Raw genomic sequence first — 25,499 nt, 5'->3', positions numbered from 1 at the left:
GGTCCCTGGCAGCCCAGAGCCAGCTGAGTGCTGAGCTGCAGCCAGAGCAGGGAGAGCAGCAGCACAGGGAGGGGATTCTGCCCCTCTGCTCTGCTCAGCCCCCACCTGGAGAACAAAACTTCTTATTATCCTTTTAATTTGTAGGTGATTTGGAAGTTGCATTTGCTTTGAAAAAGCCAACTGGAGAACTTTTAATTTCACACTGGTAATATATTGCCCCTCCACTCCCACCAGGTCCTGCTGCTGGGATCAGAGTAGCATCCTAGAATGGGTTGGGTTGGAAGGGACCACAAAGCTCATCCAGCCCCAACCCCCTGCCATGGGCAGGGACACCTCCCACCAGCACAGCTTGCTCAAGGCTCCATCCATCCTGGCCTTGAACACCTTCAGGCAGGAGGCAGCCACAGCCTCCCTGGGCAGCCTGTCCCAGTGTCTCCCCAGCCTCCCTGTGCAGAACTTCCTCCTGATGTCCAGCCTAACTCTGCCCTGCTCCAGTTTCAAACCATTGCCTCTGGTCCTATCCCCACAGCCCCTTCTGAACAGTCCCTCCCCAGCCTGCCTGCAGCCCTTCAGGTACTGGAAGGCTGCTCTAAGGTCTCCCTGGAGCCTTCTCTTCTCCAGGCTGAACAGCCCCAACTCTCCCAGCCTGTTCCCATAAGGGAGGTTCTCAGCCCTCTGATCATCTTCATGGCCTTGTCTGGACCCTCTCTGTCAGATCCATATCCTTCATATGTTGAGGACTCCATAGCTGGCCCCAGCCCTGCAGGTGAGGTCTCCCCAGAGCAGAGCAGAGGGGCAGGATCCTCTCTCCATCTCTGGCCACACTGCTTTGGATGCAGCCCAGGCTGCCCTTGGCCTCCTGTGCTGCCAGTGCCCATTGCTGGCTCCTGGCCACCTTCTCATCCATTGCTTGAAAGCAATTTTTCCTCAGAAAACAATGCCTGGAAAGGTGACAGCTACATTCTCTCCTATCCATAGCTCCCCAGTGCTTGTGAATAGGGTGGCCTGTGTTCTAACAGTGCCTCTTTCAGGACTTTGGCAGGGCTTTAGGACTTACCACATGCTCCTCTTGTGCAGAGCCACCATCCTAAGGGCATGGCTGGCTCCCCTGGCCTCTCCATCACGGCACAGACAGGGGCAATGTGTGCTGTTCCTTAAGAGAAATGTATGCCACATCTCCAGTTACAGTGAGGATGGAAGGAATCTTCCCTGGTTTGGGCAGGCATGAGATCTTACACCAAAACGCTGGACAAGGCCAGGATGGTGCTTGCTTGAGAGCTCCAGGGCCACAAGGAGGAGCAGAGGGCTGGAGCTGCTCTGCTGTGAGCACAGCCTGAGGGAGTTGGGGTTGTGCAGGCTGGAGAGGAGAAGGCTCCCAGGAGACCTCATTGTGGCCTTGCAGGATCTGCAGGGGGCTCCAAGAAAGCTGGGGAGGGACTTTTGAGGGTGTCAGGGAGGGATAGGACTGGGGGGGATGGAGCAAAACCAGAACTGGGGAGATTGAGATTGGCTGTGAGGAAGAAGTTGTTGCCCAGGAGGGTGGTGAGAGCCTGGCACAGGCTGCCCAGGGAGGTGGTGGCAGCCTCCTGCCTGGAGGTGTTTGCAGCCAGGCTGGAGGTGGCTGTGAGCAACCTGCTGCAGTGTGAGGTGTCCCTGCCCATGGCAGGGGGTTGGGGCTGGCTGAGCCTTGAGGTCCCTTCCAGCCCTGCCAGCTCTGTGATTGTGTGATTCAATCCCTTCAGCATCCAAACTAACCCTGGCCATGCTGTCTGCTCAGGGTAAGGCACTGTGGTCTGTCTGATGTCTCATGGTTGCTTCCATGGTATAGATCAACATCTCCTATGAACTGCAGACTAGGAAGTGGGAAAAGGTTTTCCTAAGAACATTATGGGCATTGTTCAAGGGCCATGACTGCTGATTGCAGCCTGTGGCCAGCAGCCAGCCTTCACCTTCTTATGGCAACCCAGGAGGAAGGAAGAAGTGGAGCACAGAGTGGTTTCTATGAAATGGATGTGTGCAACCATAGACATCTTAGTTAGTGAGAAAGAATTACCTCAGAAGCCATCAAGGCCAACCTATGACCTAATACCTAACACCTCCTGAAAGCTAAACCATGGCTCCAAGATCCTCAAGTCCAACCAGTCACCAACCCTAACTGCTCTAAGTGCCTCATCCAGGCTCTCCCTAAACACCTCCAGGGACTCCAACCCCACCACCTCCTTTGGCAGCACATTCCAAAGGGCAAATTGTCTGGGAAGAACTTCTCTCTTAGATCAAGCTTAAACCTCCCCTGGCACAGCTTGAGACTGTGTCCTCTTGTTCTGCTGCTGGCTGCCTGGCAGAAGAGCCCAACCCCCACCTGGCTCCAACCTCCCTTCAGGGAGCTGTAGAGAGCAAGAAGGTCTCCCCTGAGCCTCCTCTTCTGCAGGCTAAGCAACCCCAGCTCCCTCAGCCTCTCCTCACAGGGCTGTGCTCCAGACCCCTCCCCAGCCTCCTTGCCCTTCTCTGGACACCTTCCAGCAAGTCAACCTCCTTCCTAAACTGAGAAGCCCAGAACTGGACACAGGACTCAAGGTGTGGCCTAAGCAGTGCTGAGCACAGGGCACAAGGACTTCCCTGCTCCTGCTGGCCACACTGTTCCTGATGCAGGCCAGGATGCCCTTGGCCTTCTTGGTCCCCTGGACACACTGCTGGCTCGTGTTCAGCTGCTGTCAACCACTACCCCCAGGTCCCTCTCTGCCTGGCAGCTCTCAGCCACTCTGCCCCCAGCCTGTAGCACTGCCTGGGGTTGCTGTGGCCAATGTGCAGCCCCTGGCACTTGGATGTGTTCAATCTCCTGCCCTTGGCCTCTGCCCATCTGCCCAGCCTGGCAAGGTCCCTCTGCAGAGCTCTCCTACCCTCTAACAGATCAACTCCTGCCCCCAGCTTGCTGTCAGCTGCACATTCACTGCTGATGGACTCAATGCCCTCCTCCAGATCATCAATAAAGATACTGAACAGGCTGGGGCCCAGCACTGCTCCCTGGGGGGAAGCCTCCTCACTGGCAAGTTTCTCTCTGTGCCATCCTGTAGCATCATGTTACAAAAGGGACAAGCCAAGGGCTTTCCAGACCATTCAGTGCTGTTTTCAGGTTGATTTCTGTTCTCTCCTGTCCCACAGGTGCTCTGTGTCTGCATGTTAACCACGATCCTGGGGTGCATCTTTGGCCTGAAGCCCAGCTGCTCCAAAGATGGTAACTAACCTGCCTTGCAGAGAGCAAGACTTAGCAAAGCCTTTGGGCTCCTTTGGCTTTCGTGGTGGGTTTTGTTTGCTAGCATTTTCGTGTGTGTGAGAGTGGTTTTGGTGCTGTTTGCTCTGGGGCTTCTCTCGTTGTTCATGTTGCTTTTGGCCTTTTTTGGCCATTCTGGGTTCTGGCCTGTTTTGGCATCTTTTTCACCTTTCTTGGTTTTGGCCTTTCTGGGATTTGGAGCATGTCCAGGGAAGGGCCACGAGGATGAGCAGAGGGCTGGAGCTGCTCTGCTGTGAGCACAGCCTGAGGGAGTTGGGGCTGTGCAGGCTGGAGAGGAGAAGGCTCCCAGGAGACCTCATTGTGGCCTTGCAGGATCTGCAGGGGGCTCCAACAAAGCTGGGGAGGGACTTGTGAGGCTGTCAGGGAGGGATAGGACTGGGGGGGATGGAGCACAACTAGAAATGGGGAGATTGAGATTGGCTGTGAGGAAGAAGTTGTTGCCCAGGAGGGTGGTGAGAGCCTGGCACAGGCTGCCCAGGGAGGTGGTGGCAGCCTCCTGCCTGGAGGTGTTTGCAGCCAGGCTGGAGGTGGCTGTGAGCAACCTGCTGCAGTGTGAGGTGTCCCTGCCCATGGCAGAGGGTTGGGACTGGCTGAGCCTTGAGCTCCCTTCCAGCCCTGCCAGCTCTGTGATTCCATGATTTGGCCTCTTTTAGCCTTTTGGGTTGTTTTGGGTTGGGGTTTGGTTTTGTTTTGTCTTGGTTGTTGTTTTTGGTTTTTGTTTAGAGCAGTGTGAGTTTGGGCCTGGTTTGGCTGTATTTTGGTTTTGGCCTTTTTTTGGGTTTGGGCATTTTGGCCTTTTTTGGGTTCAGGCTGTTTTTTTGTTTTTGGGGGGGTTGGGCCTCTTTCAGGCATTTTGTTTCTTTCTTTTTTTGTATGATGGTTTGGTTTATTTGCTGTGTTTTTGCTGTTCCCTTTTTGGCCATTCTGTTTGTTTGTCCTTTTTCCTAAACTAATTGTGCTACCCTCCCCCCTCTCCCCTCCCCCCCCCCCCCCCTTCCTCTTTTAGTGCTGCAGGAAGAGGTTCAGGCTGGATGTTAGGAAGAAATTCTTCCCAGACAGAGAGATTGGCCCTGGGGATGTGCTGCCCAGGGAGGTGGTGGAGTCCCCATCCCTGGAGGGGTTTAAGAAGAGCCTGGCTGAGGCCCTTGGTGCCATGGTTTAGTTGATCAGATGGTGCTGGGTGAGAGGTTGGACTTGGTGATCTCAAAGGTCTTTTGCAACCTGGTTAATTCTGTTCTGTTCTATCCTATCCTATCCTATCCTATCCTATCCTATCCTATCCTATCCTATTCTATCCCATTCCATTCCATTCCTATTCCATTCCTATTCCATTCCATTCCATTCCATTCCATTCCATTCCATTCCATTCCATTCCTATTCTATTCCATTCCATTCCATTCCATTCCATTCCATTCCATTCCATTCTATATAGTACTGTGTCGAGTTCTGGGCCACTCAGTTTAGGAAGGAGGTTGACTTGCTGGAAGGTGTCCAGAGAAGGGCAAGGAGGCTGGGGAGGGTTCTGGAGCACAGCCCTGGGAGGAGAGGCTGAGGGAGCTGGGGTTGCTTAGCCTGCAGAAGAGGAGGCTCAGGGGAGACCTTCTTGCTGTCTGCAACTCCCTGAAGGGAGGTTGGAGCCAGGTGGGGGTTGGTCTCTTCTCCCAGGCAGCCAGCAGCAGAACAAGAGGACACAGTCTGAAGCTGTGCCAGGGGAGGTTTAGGCTGGAGGTGAGGAGGAAGTTCTATACAGAGAGAGAGATTGGCCACTGGAATGTGCTGCCCAGGGAGGTGGTGGAGTCCCCATCATTGGAGGTGTTCAGGAGGAGACTTAATAGGGTGCTTGGTGCCATGGGTTAGTTGGTTGGGTGGTGTTGGATGATAGGTTGGACTCAATGATCTTGAAGGTCTCTTCCAACCTGGTCTATCCTATCCTATCCTATCCTATCCTATCCTATCCTATCCTATCCTATCCTATCCTATCCTATCCTATCCTATTCCATTCCATCCTGTCCTATCCTATCCTATCCTGTCCTGTCCTATCCTATCCTATCCTATCCTATCCTATCCTATTCCATTCCATCCTGTCCTATCCTATCCTGTCCTGTCCTATCCTGTCCTATCCTGTCCTATCCTATCCTATCCTATCCTATCCTGTCCTGTCCTGTCCTGTCCTGTCCTGTCCTATCCTGTCCTATCCTATCCTGTCCTATCCTATCCTGTCCTATCCTATCCTATCCTACCTTTTCTATTCTGTTCTGCTTGAAGCATTTAGAGGAGCCTGACAACCCTGGGAGCTGAAGCTGAGCTGTGCTCAGCCCTTGTGTGTGGCCATTTGGGAGGCAGCCTGAGCCCAGCACTGTCTGCCCTGGCAGCTTCCCTGCATCCCAAGTGTCCCTGTGGTGATGTCACAGGGATGGCTTTTCTCAGTCCACTGCACACACACACACACAATCCAAATAACCCTTTCCCCCCCCACCCTAACACCAGCATTTTGTATTTCATCTTGTCCTCAAACTTCTTTTTTTTTTTTTATATTATTATTATTATTTTTTCCATTTTTCCACTCAGTTATGGAGGGGAAAAAACCAACCCAACCAAAAAAAAAACCAGAGTAGAGGTTGTGTTTTGCTGGTTAGAATTGTTAGTCTGGAAATGTTCCCTGTGGAATTTCTCTGGCTGTTTTCTGTCCTGCAAAATATGTGGTGGTTTTTTTCCCCCCCCCCCTGGTGAAGTTCCTTCAGGCAGGAGGTTGCAAAAGATATTTTAAGCAATGCAGTTCTGCTGGTGGGAACAACTGTCTGGAATCATCTCCAAGGTGAGCTGCTGCTTCACAAGCAGCCCAACCATGGCTCTCAAGTGCAATCCAGAGGGTGAGTTTCCCACTGGAACCCTTTTAGGCTTCTCCTCACTTTGCAGCTTTGGGTCGTTGTGGTCACATCTTCCTAATGCCACGCACCAAGGTGCTTGGGAAGAGGAGCCAAAGCAGGAAGGTTTTACCTTGCTCCCTTCTGTCCAGACCTCACCTGCAGTGCTGTGTCCAGTTCTGGTGCCCCCAGGACAAGAGGGACCTGGTCCTGCTGGAGCGCCTCCAGAGGAGGCCACAAAAATGATCAGAGGGCTGCAGAACCTCCCCTGTGGGGCCAGGCTGGGAGAGTTCAGCCTGCAGAAGGCTCCAGGGAGACCTTAGAGCAGCATTTCAGTATCTGAAGGGGATGTAAAGGCAGGCTGGGGAGGGACTGTTCAGAAGGGCCTGTGGGGACAGGGTGAAGAGCAATGGTTTGAGATTTGGGTTGGATGTCAGGAGGAAGTTCTGCACAGTGGGGGTGGTGAAATACTGGCACAGGGTGCCCAGAGGTGTGGGTGAAGTCCTGTCCCTGGAGACATTCAAGGTCAGCCTTGCTGTGTCCCTGGGCAGCCTGATCCAGCTGGAGATGTCCCTGCTGCCTGCAGGGGGTTGGAGAAGATGACTTTTGAGGGTCCCTTCCAAGCCAGTGCAGGTCTATTGATTACAGAGGATGAGACTGATCAGCTGCTTCATGCCACCAGCTGTGCTTTTGCATTTCAAGCAGCCCCACTCTCTTTTTTCCCTTCTTTCCTTTTCTTTAATAAAGCTGAACAAAACTGCAGCCAGGGAGCAGTGTAGCAGCGTGGCCAGAGACAGAGGGAGGGGATCCTGCCTCTGCTCTGCAGAGACCTCACCTGCAGGGCTCTGTCAGCTCTGGGGCCCTCAGTACAGAAGAGACACGGAGCTGATGGAGCAGGGACAAGAGGAGAGCCACAGAAATGATCATGAGTCTGGAGCAGCTCTGCTATGGGGACAGGCTGAGGGAGCTGGGGGTGTTCAGCCTGGAGGAGAGAAGGCTCTAGGGGGACCTAATAGCAGCCTGCCAGTACCTGAAGGAGGCTACAAGAAGGCTGCAGAGGGACTGTTCCCAAAGGCCTGCAGGGACAGGCCCAGGGGCAATGGTTTGAAATGAGAGCAGAGCAGATTGAGATTGGATGTGAGGAACAAGTTCTGCACCAGGAGGCTGCTGGAACACTGCAGCAGGTTGCCCAGGGAGGTGGTTGAGGCTCCATCCCTGGAGATATTCAGAAGGGCCAGGACAGAGCTGGAGTCCTCTGTTTTGCCTTGCTGCTGCCACTAAGGAAGCAGCACACTGCTGCTGAACCAGAAAGGAACTCTTGCTTTGGAATGGAATGGAATGGAATGGAATGGAATGGAATAGAATAGAATAGAATAGAATAGAATAGAAGTAGACCAGGTTGGAAGAGACCTTCAAGATCATCGAGTCCAACCTATCATCCAGCACCACCTAAACCATGGCACCCAGCACCCTGTCAAGTCTCCTCCTAAAGACCTCCAGGGACGGTGGGTGCACCACCTCCCTGGGCAGCCCATCCCAGTGGGCAGTCACTCTCTCTGTGTAGAATTCCTCTTCACTGGAATCAAAAGTATTTTCGTTCACTAAGAGAAAACAGCCAGTCAGTCGCATCAGGGCTTGCCTTTTCCTTTGGCTGCCACTGCTTTTCCAGCCATGCTGTAGGCTGTGGGCTGCCCTTAGTCATTTCTTTCCCGTGTGGGGTGCTGTGGGCTCCGCGGCTGACCCCTGCCCCTGTGCGCCGTTACAGTGAGAACCTGCAAGGGGCGCTGCTTTGAGAGGACCTTCGGAAGCTGCCGCTGTGACAGAGACTGTGTCAAGCTGGGCAACTGCTGCTTGGATTACCAGGAAACCTGTATCCAGCCGGGTAAGGATGGAGGGGAGCTGCGGGAGCTGGGAGGCGGGAGAGCAGTGCGGTGCGGGGGTGAGCGGTGCGGGGGTGAGAGGGGTGGGGGTGAGAGGGGTGGGGGTGAGAGGGGTGGGGGTGAGAGGTGCGGGGATGAGCGGTGCTGTGGGGAGGGGGGTGGGAGTGAGAGGTGCGGGGGTGAGAGGTGCTGGGGGGAGGAGGGTGGGAGTGAGAGGTGCGGGGGTGAGAGGTGCTGGGGGGGTGGGAGTGAGAGGTGCGGGGGTGAGCGGTGCGGGGGTGAGAGGGGTGGGAGTGAGAGGTGCTGGGGGGAGGGGGGTGGGAGTGAGAGGTGCGGGGGTGAGAGGTGCTGGGGGGAGGGGGGTGGGAGTGAGAGGTGCGGGGGTGAGAGGTGCGGGGGTGAGAAGTGCGGGGGGGAGGGGGTGAGGGTGAGCAGGGCGGGGGTGAGCGGGGCGGGGGTGAGCCACCGGTGCGGGGGTGAGCGGGGGGGGGGGGGGAGCGGTGCAGGGCGCCGGGGCTCTGCCCCTGGCTGCGCTCAGAGCGTCCGCGAGTACGAAGGCTGCTGCCGGTGGCTCTGCTGCCCGTGGCTCTGCAGCCGGTGGCTCTGCTGCCCGTGGCTCTGCTGCCCGTGGCTCTGCTGCCGGTGGCTCTGCTGCCGGTGGCTCTGCTGCCCGTGGCTCTGCAGCCGGTGGCTCTGCTGCCCGTGGCTCTGCTGCCGGTGGCTCTGCTGCCCGTGGCTCTGCTGCCGGTGGCTCTGCTGCCCGTGGCTCTGCTGCCGGTGGCTCTGCTGCCGGTGGCTCTGCTGCCCGTGGCTCTGCAGCCGGTGGCTCTGCTGCCCGTGGCTCTGCTGCCCGTGGCTCTGCTGCCCGTGGCTCTGCTGCCGGTGGCTCTGCTGCCCGTGGCTCTGCTGCCGGTGGCTCTGCTGCCCGTGGCTCTGCTGCCCGTGGCTCTGCTGCCCGTGCTCTCCAGCTCCTGGTGCCCCCTCCCCTGCAGCCCGGGGTGGTACCGGGAGCTCCCGTGGTGCAGCTGCTGCTGCAGACAAGCCCAGCTTGTGCTTCAGCCAGCTGGGCTGCAGAGGAGCTGCCATGGCAGCAGGCTGCCTGCCCCATAGCCCCTGTGGGGAGGGAGGCTGCCTCTGCCCTCTGCTGCTGCCCTCTCCCAGGAAGGAGAGGATCAACTGGAGGCGCCAGCCAGCCTTTTGTTCTGCCCTGGGGTGAGAGAACAGTGCCCTGCATTGTGCCTGGCCCCCAGAGCAGCTCCTAGGCTGTCAGGCCAGCCAGGAACAGAAATGGTTTCTGCATTGTTGTGTCATCACCCTGTGGAAAAGGGGCAAGAGAGAAGGTCTGAAAGATGCTGGTTCCCCTTACCCAGCTACTCAGACCCTCTGCTTTGCAACTCCCTGGCCTGAGTGTGCAGCAAGGGTCCTGCACTGGGCTTGGGACAGGGCAGGGTGACAGAACAGACTGCACTGGTGGAGAGAGTTCGAACTGAGAAGCAGTTCTCAGATTGAGCCAAGAGCAGAGGTGTGAGAAGCGCCATGGAGCAGGTTGCCAGGGAGAGCTGCAGGTGGTAACCAGAGCCTGGCTGCTTCCCCTACTTCAGTTTTGCCCCAATGCTTCATCTGCAGCATTCTTTTCAGTTAGCTCTTTGTTTTCCCTATCCTTTGTGTGCATTCCTGACATTCATCAGTGCAGGCTCACCCTGAAGTGCAAAACTCCACTGCTGGCTCAGAACTGACTGCTGAAACTGAGCTCAGGCTCCTGCTTCAGCTGGCTGCTACCGAGTGCTCCTCCGAGCTGCCCCAAGCTGCTTGCTCATGGAGCATGGGGTTTGCTCTCCACTGGGGCTCAGTGCACCTCTTTAAAGAAGTCTTTAAAACCAAGCTGCTGTCTGCTCAGCACCAGGAGAGAGATTTCACTGCTTGCTGCTCTTTCTTGAAATTGATGAGCCCTAACAGCAGTGGAGAATCAAAGCCTGATTCCCACATAGTGTCCTGTAACTGGAGCCGTAAGAGCTGCTCCTATCTCTCACAGTAGAGACCTCCTGATGTTGGGGGAGCTACTGAAGCTGAGTATTCATGAAAGTGAGATTCACTTCCTGAGAATCCAGGCTGGCTGCAGAGTGGGTTGAGAGCAGCCCTGAAGAAAGAGCCTTGGGGGTGCTGGGTGCTGAGCAGCTCCCCAGGAGCCAGCAGTGGCCTCCTGCAGCCCTCAGGCAGCTGTGTGCTGGGCTGCAGCCAGAGCAGGGTGGGCAGCAGGGCAGCAGAGGGGATTCTGCCCCTGGGCTCTGCTCTGCTCACACCTCACCTCCAATCCTGCCTCCAGCTCTGCTGTCCCCAGCAGCAGAAGGACACAGAGCTGCTGGAGAGAGTCCAGAGGAGGCCACAAAGATGCTCCCAGGGCTGGAGCAGCTCTGCTGTGAGCACAGGCTGAGGGAGTTGGGGCTGTGCAGCCTGGAGAGGAGAAGGCTCTGAGAAGACCTAATTATGGCCTTCCAGTATCTGAAGGGAGCTACAAGAAAGCTGGGGAGGGACTTCTTAGAGTGTCAGGGAATGATAGGACTGGGGGAAAGGATCCCAGCTGGAGAAGGGGAGAGGCAGATTAGAGTTCAGAAAGAAGGGTGGTGAGGGTGGTGAGAGCCTGGCACAGGTGGCACAGGCTGCCCAGGGAGGTGGTGGCAGCCTCCTGCCTGGAGGTGTTTGCAACCAGGCTGGAGGTGGCTGTGAGCAACCTGCTGTGGTGTGAGGTGTCCCTGCAGGAAACTAGACACTCTGTGCACCAAACACAAGCAGCCTCAGCCCATTAGGCCAGAACCATCCAAGACCAGGCACCAGCCAGGCCAAGGCCTTTGGCCCAGGGTGGGCTCAAAGTGCCCTAGGCTGCAGTCTTGCCCTTCCCCCCTGCCCCAGGCTTGCACACACCAGGCCTGAGCAGATCTGACCTGCCCCCCCCCCAGCTACACAGCTGGAAAGAGCTTGGCAGCTCCCCTGCAAACCCCTGCACAGGAGCTGCTGCAGTGCCCAGACACAGCAGGGAGCCAGGGGCAGAGCTGGCTGTGGAGCCAGCTTACACAGGGCAATGCAGCATTATTATCCCCTCAGTTTAAGAAGGACATTGAAACACTTGAAGGTGTCCAGAGAAGGGCAAGGAGGCTGGGGAGGGGTCTGGAGCACAGCCCTGTGAGGAGAGGCTGAGGGAGCTGGGGTTGCTTAGCCTGCAGAAGAGGAGGCTCAGGGGTGACCTCATTGCTCTCTACAACTACCTGAGAGGTGGTTGTAGACAGGAAGGGGTTGGTCTCTTCTGCCAGGCAGCCAGCAGCAGAACAAGAGGACACAGTCTCAAGCTGTGCCAGGGGAGGTTTAGACTCGAGGTGAGGAGAAAGTTCTTCACTGAGCGAGTCGTTCGTCACTGGGATGTGCTGCCCAGGGAGGTGGTGGAGTCGCTGTCCCTGGAGGTGTTCAAGAGGGGATTGGATGTGGCACTTGGTGCCATGGTCTAGTCATGAGGTCTGTTGAGACAGGTTGGACTTGATGATCCTTGGGGTCTCTTCCAACCTTAGTGATACTGTGAGACTGTGATACTGTGATTATGGGATGGAACAGCAATTTGCAGTACCCTGTGTCCACCCTCTGGGCACAGTCTGCCCCCTCAGTACTCTGGGGTGCTCTGGAGGGCTTACCTCTGTGGTCCTCAGCCTACCCCACTCAGGGCTGAATGCTTTTCAGTGAGCAGACATTTGAGACAGGATTTAACACTTAGTTTGCTAGCTCTTCACTTAGCACTGGTGTTAAGCAGGGTGCTCTCCTTCTCTCCCCTCTGTTTCTTAGCCCACATATGGACCTGCAACAAATTCAGGTGTGGAGAGAAGAGGCGACCCGAGTATCACTGCTCCTGCTCAGATGACTGTGTGGAAAACCAGGACTGCTGTGTCAATTATCAGAGTGTTTGCAAAGGTAAATACCCTCAGCAGGGCTCTGCAGTCCCTCCTGTGCCCATATGTGTGTGAAAGGAGCAAGGGCTTTGAAAGCATGCAGTGAATGACACCCCAGCCCCTTACACGTGTCAGTAAGTGTGCTGTCTCGGAACAATAAACTGCACTCGTGTTTTAAGGAGAGGCAAGCTGGCTTGAAGAAGAGTGTGAGGACATTGCTGAAGCCCAGTGTCCAAAGGGGTGAGCATCCTGCATCTTTGCATAGCTCTGCTCTTTGCTTATGTGCCATTTGGGAAACTGTTTGCCCTTCTGTGGCTCCCTGGGGCCTGCTTGCCTCCCATCCCAGCAGGAGCAGCTGGCAGACAGGGCACACCTGCTCAGCCCCCTGGGGGATGCTCACTAACAGGTCAGGCTGCTCTGTCCCAGTAGCCCCCACGTGTCCCAGTGCTTGCCTGAACCCTGCTGCCTCACAGATGTGTGCTCTGGGCACTCTGCCTTCTGCCACCCTCACTGAATCTGATCCAGTGCCTCCTGTCCCTAAGATTTTTGGGCCCCACCCAGCCATCTCGGGTTCCTCAGGCTGCCTACCTCCCCTCTCACTCTGAAGCTCCTCTGCTTCCTTGCCCCTTCCAGCACCACAGCTGCAGAATGTGGGCAGATCACTGTGCCAGTGGGGCAGCATTAGAACCAGAGGACTGTTTTGATTGGAAGAAACCTTTTAAGATCATCAACTGCTAATCCAACACTACTCTCACCACTAAACCCTAAGCACCACATGTACACATGGGATAATCAGTGATACAGACAGTGGGAGTCCTGCATCCTTGGCTGGGGCTGATGAGAGCAGCCCTGCAGAGAAGGCCTTGGGGGTGCTGGTGAGGGAGAAGCTGGGCAGGAGCCAGCAATGGGCACTGGCAGCACAGGAGGCCAAGGGCAGCCTGGGCTGCATCCAAAGCAGTGAGGCCAGAGCTGGAGAGAGAGGATCCTGCCCCTCTGCTCTGCTCTGGGGAGACCTCCCCTGCAGGGCTGTGTCCAGCTCTGGGATCTTCAACACAAAAGAAACACAAACCTGATGGAGAGAGTCCAGAGGGGGGCACAAAAATGATGAGAGGGCTGGAGAACCTCCCCTGTGGGGACAGGCTGGGAGAGTTGGGGCTGTGCAGCCTGGAGAAGAGAAGGCTCCAGGGACACCTCAGAGCAGCCTTGCAGTACCTGAAGGGCTCCAGGCGAGCTGGGGAGGGACTCTGGACAAGGCCTGGGAGTGCCAGGATGAGGAACAATGGCTTTGAGCTGGGAGAGGAGAGACTGAGACTGGAGATGAGGAAGGAATTCTTGGCAGTGAGGGTGGTGAGACTCTGGCACAGGCTGCCCAGGGAGGCTGTGGCTGCCTCCTGCCTGGAGGTGTTCAAGGCCAGGTTGGATGAGGCCTTGAGGGAGGTGTCCCTGCCCATGGCAGGGGGTTGGAACTGGATGACCTTTAAGGTCCTTCCAATCCAAACCATTTTATGAATCTATAAATCAGCATTCAGGCTCAAACAGCACAGCAGAGCTCCCTGCCAGCACCAAGCCTGCCCTGTTTGTGCTGCTCTTGCTGTTGGATGTTGACTGCACCCTCTGCTTGTGTGTCTGAGTGATGAATGGAAGTGACTTAAACAGTCTTGATGGAAAAGGTTTCCACTGGAAATAGTGTGTAGCTATGCTGTGGGGATGGATTCAATTCAGTTGTGTTCTTGCCTGAAGAGCCTCAAATAGTATCATCAGCAGTGTTTTGATTTTGCTTTTGAAATGCTGCTGTGTGGGGATAGTTCTAGTTCCATGATGGCATTGAACAGGTCCAAGTGCCAGGAGCTGCACATTGGCCACAGCAACCCCAGGCTGGGGTCAGAGTGGCTGAGAGCAGCCAGGCAGAGAGGGACCTGGGGGTACTGGTTGACAGCAGCTGAACAGGAGCCAGCAGTGTGCCCAGGGGGCCAAGAAGGCCAAGGGCATCCTGGCCTGCATCAGGAAGAGTGTGGCCAGCAGCAGCAGGGAAGTCCTTGTGCCCTGTGCTCAGCACTGCTTAGGCCACACCTGGAGTCCTGTGTCCAGTTCTGGGCTCCTCAGCTCAAGAAGGACATTGAGAGACTTGAAGGTATCCAGAGAAGGGCAAGGAGGCTGGGGAGGGGTCTGGAGCACAGCCCTGTGAGGAGAGGCTGAGGGAGCTGGGGTTGCTTAGCCTGCAGAAGAGGAGGCTCAGGGGAGACCTTCTTGCTCTCTGCAACTCCCTGAAGGGAGGTTGGAGCCAGGTGGGGGTTGGTCTCTTCTCCCAGGCAGCCAGCAGCAGAACAAGAGGACACAGTCTCAAGCTGTGCCAGGGGAGGTTTAGGCTGGAGGGGAGGAGAAAATTCTTCCCAGAAAGAGAGATTGGCCACTGGGATGTGCTGCCCAGGGAGGTGGTGGAGTCCCCATCCCTGGAGGTGTTCAAGAGGGGATTGGATGTGGCACTTGGAGTCATGGTTTAGTCATGAGGTCTGTGGTGACAGCTTGGACTTGATGACCTTTGAGGTCTCTTCCAACCTTGGTGATTCTGTGATTCTGTTGTCCTTTGTCTGAGCTGCACCCAGCCTTGACTGGTCTGTGAGAGCAGCTCCTTGTGCTTTCTTAGCACACAGTGCTACAGTTTAAATGCCATGGTTTAGTAGTCATGAGGTGTTGGGTGGCAGGTTGGGCTTGATGATCTCTGAGGTCTTTTCCAACCTTATTGATTCTGTGATTCTGTGATCAGAAGCTGTTCCCCCTATGGGCTGAGTAGAAATGCAACAGCCTTGTGCAGCTCCTGGTGTGATGGGGTAGGGCAGCTCCTCTTGTTCCCTGCTCTGTAGGGCTGCTTGTTATTCAGAGCCTGCTTCCAGGGCATGCAGAGTAACTCTCCTGAAATTGTTTTAGTCCTGGCACAGGCAGAGATGTTGCAATAGCAGCCAAGGCAGGAAAGGATGATGTGTGGTCAGAGTTGAATCAGTGTTGACTGTGGGCTCTTCTCAGACTGTTAGCACACAAGCCTCTGCTAAACTACCAGCTCAGTAAACAGTGCCTGCTTCCTGTGGTGGGGCAGGCAGCACAGGTAACTATAGCTCAGTGCTCCTGGTGAGCCTGCAGCTGCTGCTCAGGAGCAGAGCCTGCTGGCTGGAGTCACCCTGCAGGGCTGGCTGGGCTGTGGCTCCAGCTGGCTTTGCTCTGGTGCAGGGTGGACAGCAGGCAGTGCAGGGTTCACTGGGGGATCATAGAACCAGAGAATCAATAATGTTGCAAAAGAGCTCAGAGATCATCCAGTCCAACCTCTCACCCAGCACCATCTGATCAACTAAACCATGGCACCAAGTGCCACATCCAATCCCCTCTTGAACACCTCCAGGGGCAGCACATCCCAGTGGCCAATCTCTCCTGCTGGGAAGAACTTTCTCCTCACCTCCAGCCTAAACCTCCCCTGGCACAGCTTGAGACTGTGTCCTCTTGTTCTGCTGCTGGCTGCCTGGGAGAAGAGACCAACCCCCACCTGGCTACAGCCTCCCTTCAGGGAGTTGCAGAGAGCAAGAAGGTCTCCCCTGAGCCTCCTCTTCTGCAGGCTAAGCAACCCCAGCTCCCTCAGCCTCTCCTCACAGGGCTGTGCTCCAGACCCCTCCCCAGCCTCCTTGCCCTTCTCTGGACACCTTCAAGTCTCTCAATGTCCTTCTTGAGCTGAGGAGCCCAGAACTGGACACAGGACTCAAGGTGTGGCCTAAGCAGTGCTGAGCACAGGGCACAAGGACTTCCCTGCTCCTGCTGGCCATACTGCTCCTGATGCAGGCCAGGATGCCCTTGGCCTTCTTGCCCCCCTTGGCTCCCGTTCAGCTGCTGTCAACCATTACCCCCAGGTCCCTTCCTGCCTTCTGCTCTGCAGCCTCTCCTCTCAGTGAGGCTGAGCCAGTGCTCAATGTGGAGTAGACACCTAAGGCTCTCCAGGATCAGGTTCTGTTACTCCATAGGATTCTAATCTTCCCAGGCTCTCAGATTTCAGGGAAGGGCTCTGCCCAGTGTGCTGGGCATGAAATAATGCACTGAGCATTCAGCCCTGCTTAAGCACTATATCCTGGGGCTTAGCTGGGTGGATTTCCTGGGGTCACAGTGGTTTGTTGTTGCACTTCAAGCTCAGTGCTGTTTATTCTGTCTTGACTGAGCTGGAATTGCTGCTGATTCCTTTCCTCTTGTATTTGAGGATTGCTGTTAGGCTTCCAGTTGAGGCTTTACTCTGGTCTTGTCAGACCACACCTCCAACAGTGTGGCCAGTCCTGGTGGCCCCGGTGTAAGAAGGACAAGGAACTGTTGAAGAGAGTCCAGAGGAGGCCACAAAGGTGATCCAAGGGCTGGAGCAGCTCTGCTGTGAGCACAGGCTGAGGGAGCTGGGGCTGTGCAGCCTGCAGAGGAGAAGACTCCAGGGGGACCTCAGAGCTGCCTGCCAGGACCTGAAGGGATCCTGCAGGAAGGCTGCAGAGAGACTTTTGCTGAGGGGGTCTGGAGCCAGGCCCAGGGGGAATGGTTTGCAGCTGAGGCAGAGCAGGGGTAGAATGGAGCTAGGGAAGAAGTTCTTCAGTGTGAGGCTGGTGAGACTCTGGCACAGGCTGCCCAGGGAGGTTGTGGCTGCCTCCTGCCTGGGGGTGCTCAAGGCCAGGTTGGATGAGGCCTTGGGCAACCTGGGCTGCTGAGAGGTGTTCCTGCCCCTGGCAGGGGTTTGGAGTAGATGATCTCTGAGGTCCCATCCAACCTGAGCCATTCTGTGACTGATGTGCAGCTTTCTAACTTCTGTGCCAGGTAGTGGAGAAGCTTTGCTTCCTGTGCTGTGTGCTGTAGGTGGGAGACAGCAGTGTGCTCTGTAGTGTGTTTAGCCTTCCAGGGGGACCTGCTTTTCGTCTTGTCCCCTTTCCTTTCTTCTGTGTTTTCCTCTGGGTCGTGGTGTGACTTGCCTGCAGTGAGGCAGGCCAGCCTGGCAGTGTGCTCTGCAGGGCTGGGCTCCTGCCCGTGCCCTGGTGGACCTGTGCTGCCTGCCTGGTGTTCCCAATGAAGCCAGGTCCTAGGAGGGGAAAATGGGCAGTGCATTTCCTGCAGTGGAGGCAGGATGTGGCTGTGGTCTCTGCACTGGCCCCAGAGCAGTGCAACACCCTTGTCATGCTGCTTGCATATGGCCAGCATGAACCACTGGCAGGCCCCAGCCCTGGGCCTCCCAGGCTTGCCAGCCCTCGGTGGCACGTTGCTGGAGCAGCGAGGGGGACCTTGGCTACCAGCAGCCAACAGCCATGGAGGCTGCTGCTGTGGCTCAGGGCTGAGCTCAGGTCAGCTTTCCCGGGGGGGTCCTCCAGAGGGGGAGCAGTTTGCCAGGGTCAGGTCGCTCTGCCTCTGAGCACGGGGCCGGCAGTGACCGGGAGGCTCGGCGTGTGCAGGGCAGGAGAGCTGAGCTGGCCACGCTCCCTGGCTGTGGCAGTGCTCTGTGCTGCCAGGCTTGGTTTGACATGTGCCAGGGCTCGGTAGCTGGGTTTGCAGACAACCAAAACATGTACTTAGCAGCTGGCTGCCTCGGAAAGGCCAGACCAGAAGGGCTTGCGTAAAGGCCCTCTCAAGGAGCTGCTGCAGCTCTGGGCTGGGTTTGCCTCTTTGGGGTTTTGGTGGTTTTTTCAGATGCAGACTTGTCTGTAGGTCATGGTGCCCAGGCCTTGCCTCAGCTGAGCAGTCTCTGCCTCAGAGGGCATATTTTTATTGCAGCAAACCTGGCAGTGAAGATCTCCAGACCTCTGCAGTGGAAGGATTGCCTTTGGGAGGGGAGGTGGAGAAGGCATGGCAAGAGGTGCAGAGGTCACAGTCTGCTGTGAAAAATCCCCAGGAGAGGTGCAGAGGTGGTACATGGAGCTTCCCTGCTCTGCTCTGCCAAGCAACTTGAATCCTGGCCTGAAGGTCATGGAGTTCTTGTCCCCAACTAAGTTCCCTTACCAGGATGTTGAAAGGATTGTATTAAATACACCATAAAGGGAAGGCTTCACACAGGCTCCCCACAGCCTGGGGGCAGCTTTGGGCCACTCCACTGGGGCAGGGGAGGCTGCTGGTGGTGTGGTTACCTGGCAGTGGGAGGTTTAACGTGCTGTGAAATGGAACTGAGCACTGCCGAGGTTTGCCTGATCCTAAACAGGTTGAGGTTGGTGTCATGAAGCAACAGCTGTGGGCAGTGGAGAGAGACTGTGGCTGACAACACATCTGGGTGCCTCTGCTTGCTGACCTGGATGAACAGCAGCCCCATGGATCCTCCAGGCTTGGGGCAGAGTGCTGGAAACTGCCCAGCAGAAAAGGCCCTGGGGGTGCTGGGTGACAGCAGCTGAATGTGAGCCAGCAGTGTGCCCAGGTGGGCAAGAAGGGCACCAGCAGCCTGGCCTGGACCAGCAGTGGTGTGGGCAGCAGGAGCAGGGCAGGGATTGTGCCCCTGGACTGGGCACTGGGGAGACCACACTTTAAGTCCTGGACTCAGTTTTGGGGCCCTCACTCCAAGGATATTAAGAGGCTGGAGCAGGTCCAGAGAAGGGCAAGAAAGCTGGGGAATGGTCTGGAGAACAGAGCTGGGGGGGAGCAGCTGAGGGGGCTGGGGGTGTTCAGGCTGGAGAAGAGGAGGCTGAGGGAGACCTCCTTGCTCTCTGCAGCTCCCTGAGAGGAGGCTGCAGTGAGCTGGGGGTTGGACTCTTTTCCCTACTCTCAGGAGATAGAAGGAGAGGACATGGGCTGAAATTGTGCCAGGGGAGGGTTAGGATGGAGATGAGGAAAAAATTCTTTGCTGCAGGAGTGGTCAGGGACTGGCAGAGGCTGCCCAGGGAGGTGGTGGAGTCCCCATGCCTGGAGGGGTTCAAGCAAGGTGTGGGCATGGCAGCTGGGGCCAGGGTGTGATGCCGTGGGGGGGTTGGGTTGCTGGCTGGGCTGGGTGATCCCAGAGGGCTTCTCCAACTGAAACAAGTCTGTGACTGTGACCTTGCAGTTGCATCTTAACCCTGCATCCTGTCTGGGGTCTGAGGTGGCTGTGGGATGGCTGTGGCTGCTCTGCAGCTCGCCCACCCTGGGAGCATTTCAGTCGCGGCGGGCTGGTGGCTCGGGCGCAGTCAGGCTGGCTGTGGGTCTGTCATTGCCAGGGACTGTGTGGCTGCTGTTGTGGGGCACCTCACTGAGGCAGCTCCACACTTCATGAACAGCATTTCTCTCCAGTCCTCACCCTTTTATTTTGGGAAGCTGGAGTGAAACAGACTTCTGAGAAGGAAAGATTTTCACTTCACACTTCATAAGTATGAGCAGGGGCAAGGAGCTTGCAGCTGGCTTCTGGAATCATCTCAGTTCCTCTGTGTGAATCTGCACTCTCAGGGGCTGCTGCTGCTGCACTGCAGTCATCTGATTGAGTTCTTTTCAGTCTCCTGTGTCCTCATACCCACAGGTCACAGACAGGATTGTTTTTACCTTCAAGGGGGACATTACTGGTGCCTGTTCTCGTCTGTGATACAGTATTGAGTACTTAGAGTTGGGAAGAAATCGTTCAACAGGACTGAAGCTGGGAGCAATTGGCCAGCAGATGGACAGAGGGGATTCTGCCTCTCTGCTCTGCTCTGCTGAGACCTCATCTGCAGGGCTGTGTCCTGCTCTGGAGCCCTCAGCACAGCAGAGGCATGACCAGAGGGTTGCAAAGATGCTCAGAGGGCTGGAACACCTCTGCTGTGGGCCAGGCTGGGAGAGCTGGGGCTGCTCAGCCTGGAGGAGAGAAGGCTCCAGGGAGACCTCAGAGCTGCATTTCAATACCTGCAGGGGACCTGCAGGCAGCTGGGCAGGGACTGTTCAGGAGGGGCTGTGGGGATAGGACCAGAGGCAATGATTTGAAACTGGAGCAGGGCAGAATTAGGTTGGACATCAGGAGGAAGTTCTACACAGGGAGGCTGGGGAGACACTGGGACAGGCTGCCCAGGGAGGTGGTTGAGGCTCCATCCCTGGAGACATTCAAGCTCAGCCTGGATGTGTCCCTGGGCAGCCTGCTCTGGCTGGGGATGTCCCTGCTGCCTGCAGGGGCTTGGACAAGATGCCTTGGAGGGTCCCTTCCAACCCAGTGCAGTCTGTGGCTCTGTGCTGGTTGCAGTGAAGGAGGGTTTGAGGTGATGCCAAGTTCCATGCAGAGTGTAACAGTGTTCCTCTCACAGGGGCAGGGTTTTCAGTTCAGAGCTTGGTTCTCCTTGGTTAAATCACTACAAGATGGAAGAAGAGAGGGGTGCTGGATTGGTTTAGCAGATCCTGCCCACTGGGCTTCCTTACTTTAGTGCAATGCACCTGTAAAAGCAGAGTCCCTTCCTTCAGCTAGGCTGAGGGGCTTCAGGGCTGACCAAGCAAAGCCAGGGCCTCTGCTCCCACTTGGAGGTGGAAGGGGCTTGAAGGGGCTGAGCCTTGCTCCAGTGAGGCTGCTAGAATAGAATAGAATAGAATGGAATAGAATAGAATAGAATTAATCAAGGTGGAAAAGACCTTTGAGATCATCAAGTCCAACCTATCACCCAGCACCATCTGATCAACTAAACCATGGCACCAAGTGCCTCAGCCAGGCTCTTCTTGAACACCTCCAGGGATGGGGACTCCACCACCTCCCTGGGCAGCACATCCCAGTGGCCAATCTCTCTCTCTATGAAGAATTTCTTCCTAACATCAGCCTAAACCTCCCCTGGCACAGCTTGAGACTGTGTCCTCTTGTTCTGCTGCTGGCTGCCTGAGAGCAGAGCCCAACCTCCACCTGGCTCCAACCTCCCTTCAGGGAGTTGCAGAGAGCAAGAAGGTCTCCCCTGAGCCTCCTCTTCTGCAGGCTAAGCAACCCCAGCTCCCTCAGCCTCTCCTCACAGGGCTGTGCTCCAGACCCCTCCCCAGCCTCCTTGCCCTTCTCTGGACACCTTCAAGTCTCTCAATGTCCTTCTTGAGCTGAGGAGCCCAGAACTGGACACAGGATTCAAGGTGTGGCCTAAGCAGTGCTGAGCACAGGGCACAAGGACTTCCCTGCTCCTGCTGGCCACACTCTTCCTGATGCAGGCCAGGATGCCCTTGGCCTTCTTGGCCCCCTGGGCACACTGCAGGCTCATGTTGTTATCCCAACGTCTACCAGACAGCTGGCCTGCAGAGCTGGCAGAAGGAGCCAGGGAGCTGCATAGTTTCCCTGTGTTCCATGAGCAAGTGATAGGAGCTCTCCTCAGCAGCTTAGACCCCCACAAGTCCATGGGACCAGATGGGATCCATCCTAGGGTGCTGAGAGAGCTGGCAGATGTGCTGGCCAAGCCACTCTCCATGATTTTTCATCAGTCCTGGCTCACTGGAGAGGTCCCAGAGGACTGGAAGCTGCCAGCGTGGTGCCCATCCACAAGAAGGGCCGGTTGGATGAGCCAGGGAATTCCAGGCCTGTCAGCCTGACCTCAGTGCCAGGAAAGATTATGGAGCAGGTCATCCTGAGTGCAATCACACAGCACTTAGAGGATGGCCAAGGGATCAGGCCCAGCCAGCATGGGTTTAGGAAGGGCAGGTCCTGCCTGACCAACCTGATCTCCTTCTATGATCAGGTGACTGCCTGGTGGATGTGGGCAGGCCTGTGGATGTTGTCTACCTGGACCTCAGCAAGGCCTTTGACACCGTTCCCCATAGCAAACTCCTGGCCAAGCTGTCAGCCCATGGCTTGGATGGGAGCACACTGCGATGGGTTAGGAACTGGCTGGAGGGCCGAGCCCAGAGAGTGGTGGTGAATGGTGCCACAGCCAGCTGGCAGCCAGGCACCAGTGGTGTGCCCCAGGGATCAGTGCTGGGCCCCATGCTCTTTAACATCTTTATTGATGATCTGGATGAGGGCATTGAGTCCATCAGCAGTAAATGTGCAGCTGACAGCAAGCTGGGGGCAGGAGTTGATCTGCTGGAGGGTAGAGAGGCTCTGCAGAGGGACCTTGCCAGGCTGGGCAGATGGGCAGAGGCCAAGGGCAGGAGATTGAACACATCCAAGTGCCAGGTTCTGCACATTGGCCACAGCAACCCCAGGCAGAGCTACAGGCTGGGGTCAGAGTGGCTGAGAGCAGCCAGGCAGAGAGGGACCTGGGGGTGCTGGTCGATGGTAGGCTGAACATGAGCCTGCAGTGTGCCCAGGCAGCTAAGAGGGCCAATGGCATTCTGGCCTGCATCAGGAAGAGTGTGGCCAGCAGGAGCAGGGAGGTCATTCTGCCCCTGTACACTGCACTGCTTAGGCCACACCTTGAGTCCTGTGTCCAGTTCTGGGCCCCTCAGTTTAGGAAGGAGGTTGACTTGCTGGAACGAGTCCAGAGAAGAGCAACAAGGTTGGTGAGGGGTTTGGAACACAGCCCTGTGAGGAGAGGCTGAGGGAGCTGGGGTTGCTTAGCCTGGAGAAGAGGAGACTCAGGGGTGACCTTATTACTCTCTACAACTACCTGAAGGGAGGTTGTAGACAGACGGATGTTGGTCTCTTCTCCCAGGCAAGCAGTACCAGAACAAGAGGACACAGTCTCAGGCTGCGCCAGGGGAGGTTCAGGCTGGATGTTAGAAAAAAGTTCTAGACAGAAAGAGTGATTGCACATTGGGATGGGCTGCCTGGGGAGGTGGTGGAGTTGCCATCACTGGAGGTGTTCAGGAGGAGACTTGATGGGGTGCTTGGTGCCATGGGTTAGTTGTTTGGGTGGTGTTGGATTGGTTGATGGGTTGGACACGATGATCTTGAAGGTCTCTTGCAACCTGGTTTATTCTATTCTATTCTATTCTATAGCTGTTCAGGTGGCTGTCCACCACTACCCCCAAGTCCCTCTCTGCCTGGCTGCTCTCAGCCACTCTGACCCCAGCCTCTAGCTCTGCCTGTGGTTGTTGTGACCAGTGTGGAACCTGGCACTTGGATATGTTCAATCTCCTGCCCTTGGCCTCTGCCCATCTGCCCAGCCTGGCAAGGTCCCTCTGCAGAGCTCTCCTACCACCCATGGCTCCCAGGAGCCTCTGGCCTTATTTGTGTCACAGGTGTTTGTGCCTTTGTCACAGCTTCCCTGAGCCTGCCCTCCTGCAGCCCTCAGCCTCTGGGCAGGGCTGCCCTGCCAGCTCTGCTCACCTCTGTGCCAGCCTGCCCACCTTCCTGCTTGGGAAGATTTCCTTCCTTGGCCTGCTCTGTTATCCCATAATGAGCATCACTGTGACTTGGGGGAAACTTTGTTGTAATGCTTCTCAGAGCCTGTCTGCTAATGGTGCAATTTCTGTTTGTTCAGCTTCACCAAGTCTCCAGTGCTGCTCTTCTCCTTGGATGGCTTCAGAGCAGAGTATTTGCAGACCTGGGGCAGACTTCTGCCCGTCCTGAGCAAGCTCCGTGAGTAGTGCCGTGGTGCACAGCAGCCTCCTCTCACCTGGCAGAGCCAGGCAGGCAGCCAGGCCTCCTCCTCCCAGCCCTCTCTCCTTCCATGCAAATGGAAGTGCTTGCCCTGCACAGCAGCAGTGCACAGGGAGGTGTGGGAGTGTGGCAGGGCAAAGGGAGGCTGGGCATGAGGAGAGGCCTTCTGGGCTGAGTCATAGCACTGTCAGGGCTGGAAGGGACCTCAAGGCTCATCCAGATCCACCCCCCCCTGTCACACTACAGCAGGTTGCTCACAGCTTGCAGTGACCCCATGCAGTATTAGGGTGTCAGAGAGGGATAGGACTGGGGGGGATGGAGCAGAACTAGAAGTGGGGAGATTGAGATTGGCTGTGAGGAAGAAGTTGTTCCCCAGGAGGGTGGTGAGAGCCTGGCACAGGCTGCCCAGGGAGGTGGTGGCAGCCTCCTGCCTGGAGGTGTTTGCAGCCAGGCTGGAGGTGGCTGTGAGCAACCTGCTGCAGTGTGAGGTGTCCCTGCCCATGGCAGGGGGCTGGGGCTGGCTGAGCCTTGAGCTCCCTGTGATTCAGTGTCAAAGCAGCCTGTGCTGTGTGTAGGAGTGGGCTGCTTTTTGCTCTGAGCTTCCTTTAGCTCTTCAAACCAGACCCACTCTTTGCTCTCTGGGGCATACTGCCTCCTCTTTGGGTGGATGGTTTTGAAAGTGGAGAGCAAGGCAGGAAAGCAGTTGGTTATATTTGCAGAAGAAGCTGGAGAAGGAAATGCTGAGGACCAGGAGACCTGGAGGGGCTGCTAAAAGTCTGCTGAATCTGAACCCAAAAGCTTCATGTAAATAGAAATTAGAGCCTCAGAAGCACCTGTTTTCCCCCTGTCCTCTGTAGTGCCTTTCTTAACTTTGTAGTCTCTAAGCAACTTCAGATACTTCTCCTGCCTCTCTTCTGGCTGTGGTCTGGGAGGAACTGATGGGATCTCTTGATGTCAGTCTTCTTGTCAGTCAGAAATTACTGCCTGGGGCTGGCTGGTTTCAGCTGAACTAAGAATAACTCAGTAACAACCCTTGCTGCTCGTCCTGGGGTTGTCACCACTTCATCTCCTCCAGAGGGTAACAATTCCCAGATGGAGCTGAGGGTTTTTTGGGGCTTTTTCTGTCAGAGTCAAATGGGACATTGGAAATGATTTCATTAAACACAGGGAAGGTCCAGCAGAAGGAGCCTGGCTTGGGCACTGGGAGAGCTTGGCTGCTGCCTCAGAGGCAGAACTGCTGTAGCACTTCCAGGCACCCACATCCTGAGGGAGGCTGTGGCTGTCCCCTCCCTGGAGGTGTTGAAGGCCAGGCTGGATGAGGCCCTGAGCAGCCTGGGCTGGTGGGAGGTGTCCCTGCCCATGGCAGGGGGTTGGAACTGGGGTCCCTTCCAAGCCAACCTATTCTGTGCATGACTGAACAGAAAGTTGCTGCATTCTTTGGTCTGGACAGGCTGCAGTGCAACCCCTCCCAGTGGCTCTGTAATGAGCTCTGTCACTGACCCCAGGCAGTTCTGAGCTGCAAGGAAAATCACTATCTTAGTATCTTCATGAAGGCACTTCACTTCTCCAGGGCCAAGTAGCTTCTGATGGTCAAAACTTGAAATGGGAAAGGATTGTAAGCCCAGAATGTCTAACAGGATAGGGCTGAGATACAACACTCTGGGGCAAAATATGATCCCTGCATGACTCTGGGGCAATGCCTGGGGGTCTGAGAGAAGACTGTTACAAGGCTGTGGTGACAGGAGAGGGACAATGGCTTTGAGCTGGGAGAGGTCAGATTGAGACTGGAGATGAGGAAGGAATTCTCCACAGTGAGGGTGGTGAGACTCTGGCACAGGCTGCCCAGGGAGGCTGTGGCTGCCTCCTGCCTGGAGGTGTTCAAGGCCAGGCTGGGTGAGGCCTTGAGCAGCCTGGGCTGGTGGGAGGTGTCCTGGGCAGCAGGGCAGGGGCTTGGGACTGGATGATCTTCAAGGTCTTTTCTCACCCAAACCATTCCTGGACTCTGGGATAGTTTGAATTGCAGCTAAGGGTTGACCATTATTCCATGAAGAAAACCCCAGGACATCTTCTGTCCAGGGGAAGTGCCTTAGTTATTCTTTTTCACCAGGAAGATGCTCAACC

General features: G+C 56.1%; 1 protein-coding gene across 1 annotated transcript in view; it reads left to right on the top strand.

Annotated features, from left to right (window-relative positions):
* The window catches only part of LOC104300083 (ectonucleotide pyrophosphatase/phosphodiesterase family member 1), a 94,997-nt gene that overhangs the window by 15,885 nt on the left and 53,613 nt on the right, over positions 1 to 25,499 (top strand). Inside the window, exons 2-6 of the mRNA XM_054174028.1 lie at positions 3,160 to 3,232; positions 7,919 to 8,035; positions 11,859 to 11,984; positions 12,142 to 12,202; positions 23,260 to 23,357. Coding sequence (XP_054030003.1) covers positions 3,160 to 3,232; positions 7,919 to 8,035; positions 11,859 to 11,984; positions 12,142 to 12,202; positions 23,260 to 23,357 — 475 coding nt within the window. The remainder of the gene's footprint in view (positions 1 to 3,159; positions 3,233 to 7,918; positions 8,036 to 11,858; positions 11,985 to 12,141; positions 12,203 to 23,259; positions 23,358 to 25,499) is intronic.

This window comes from Dryobates pubescens, chromosome 28 (assembly GCF_014839835.1).
Source record: "Dryobates pubescens isolate bDryPub1 chromosome 28, bDryPub1.pri, whole genome shotgun sequence".
Classification (NCBI taxonomy): Eukaryota; Metazoa; Chordata; class Aves; order Piciformes; family Picidae; genus Dryobates; species Dryobates pubescens.
This window is presented reverse-complemented; position numbering and strand designations above follow the sequence as displayed.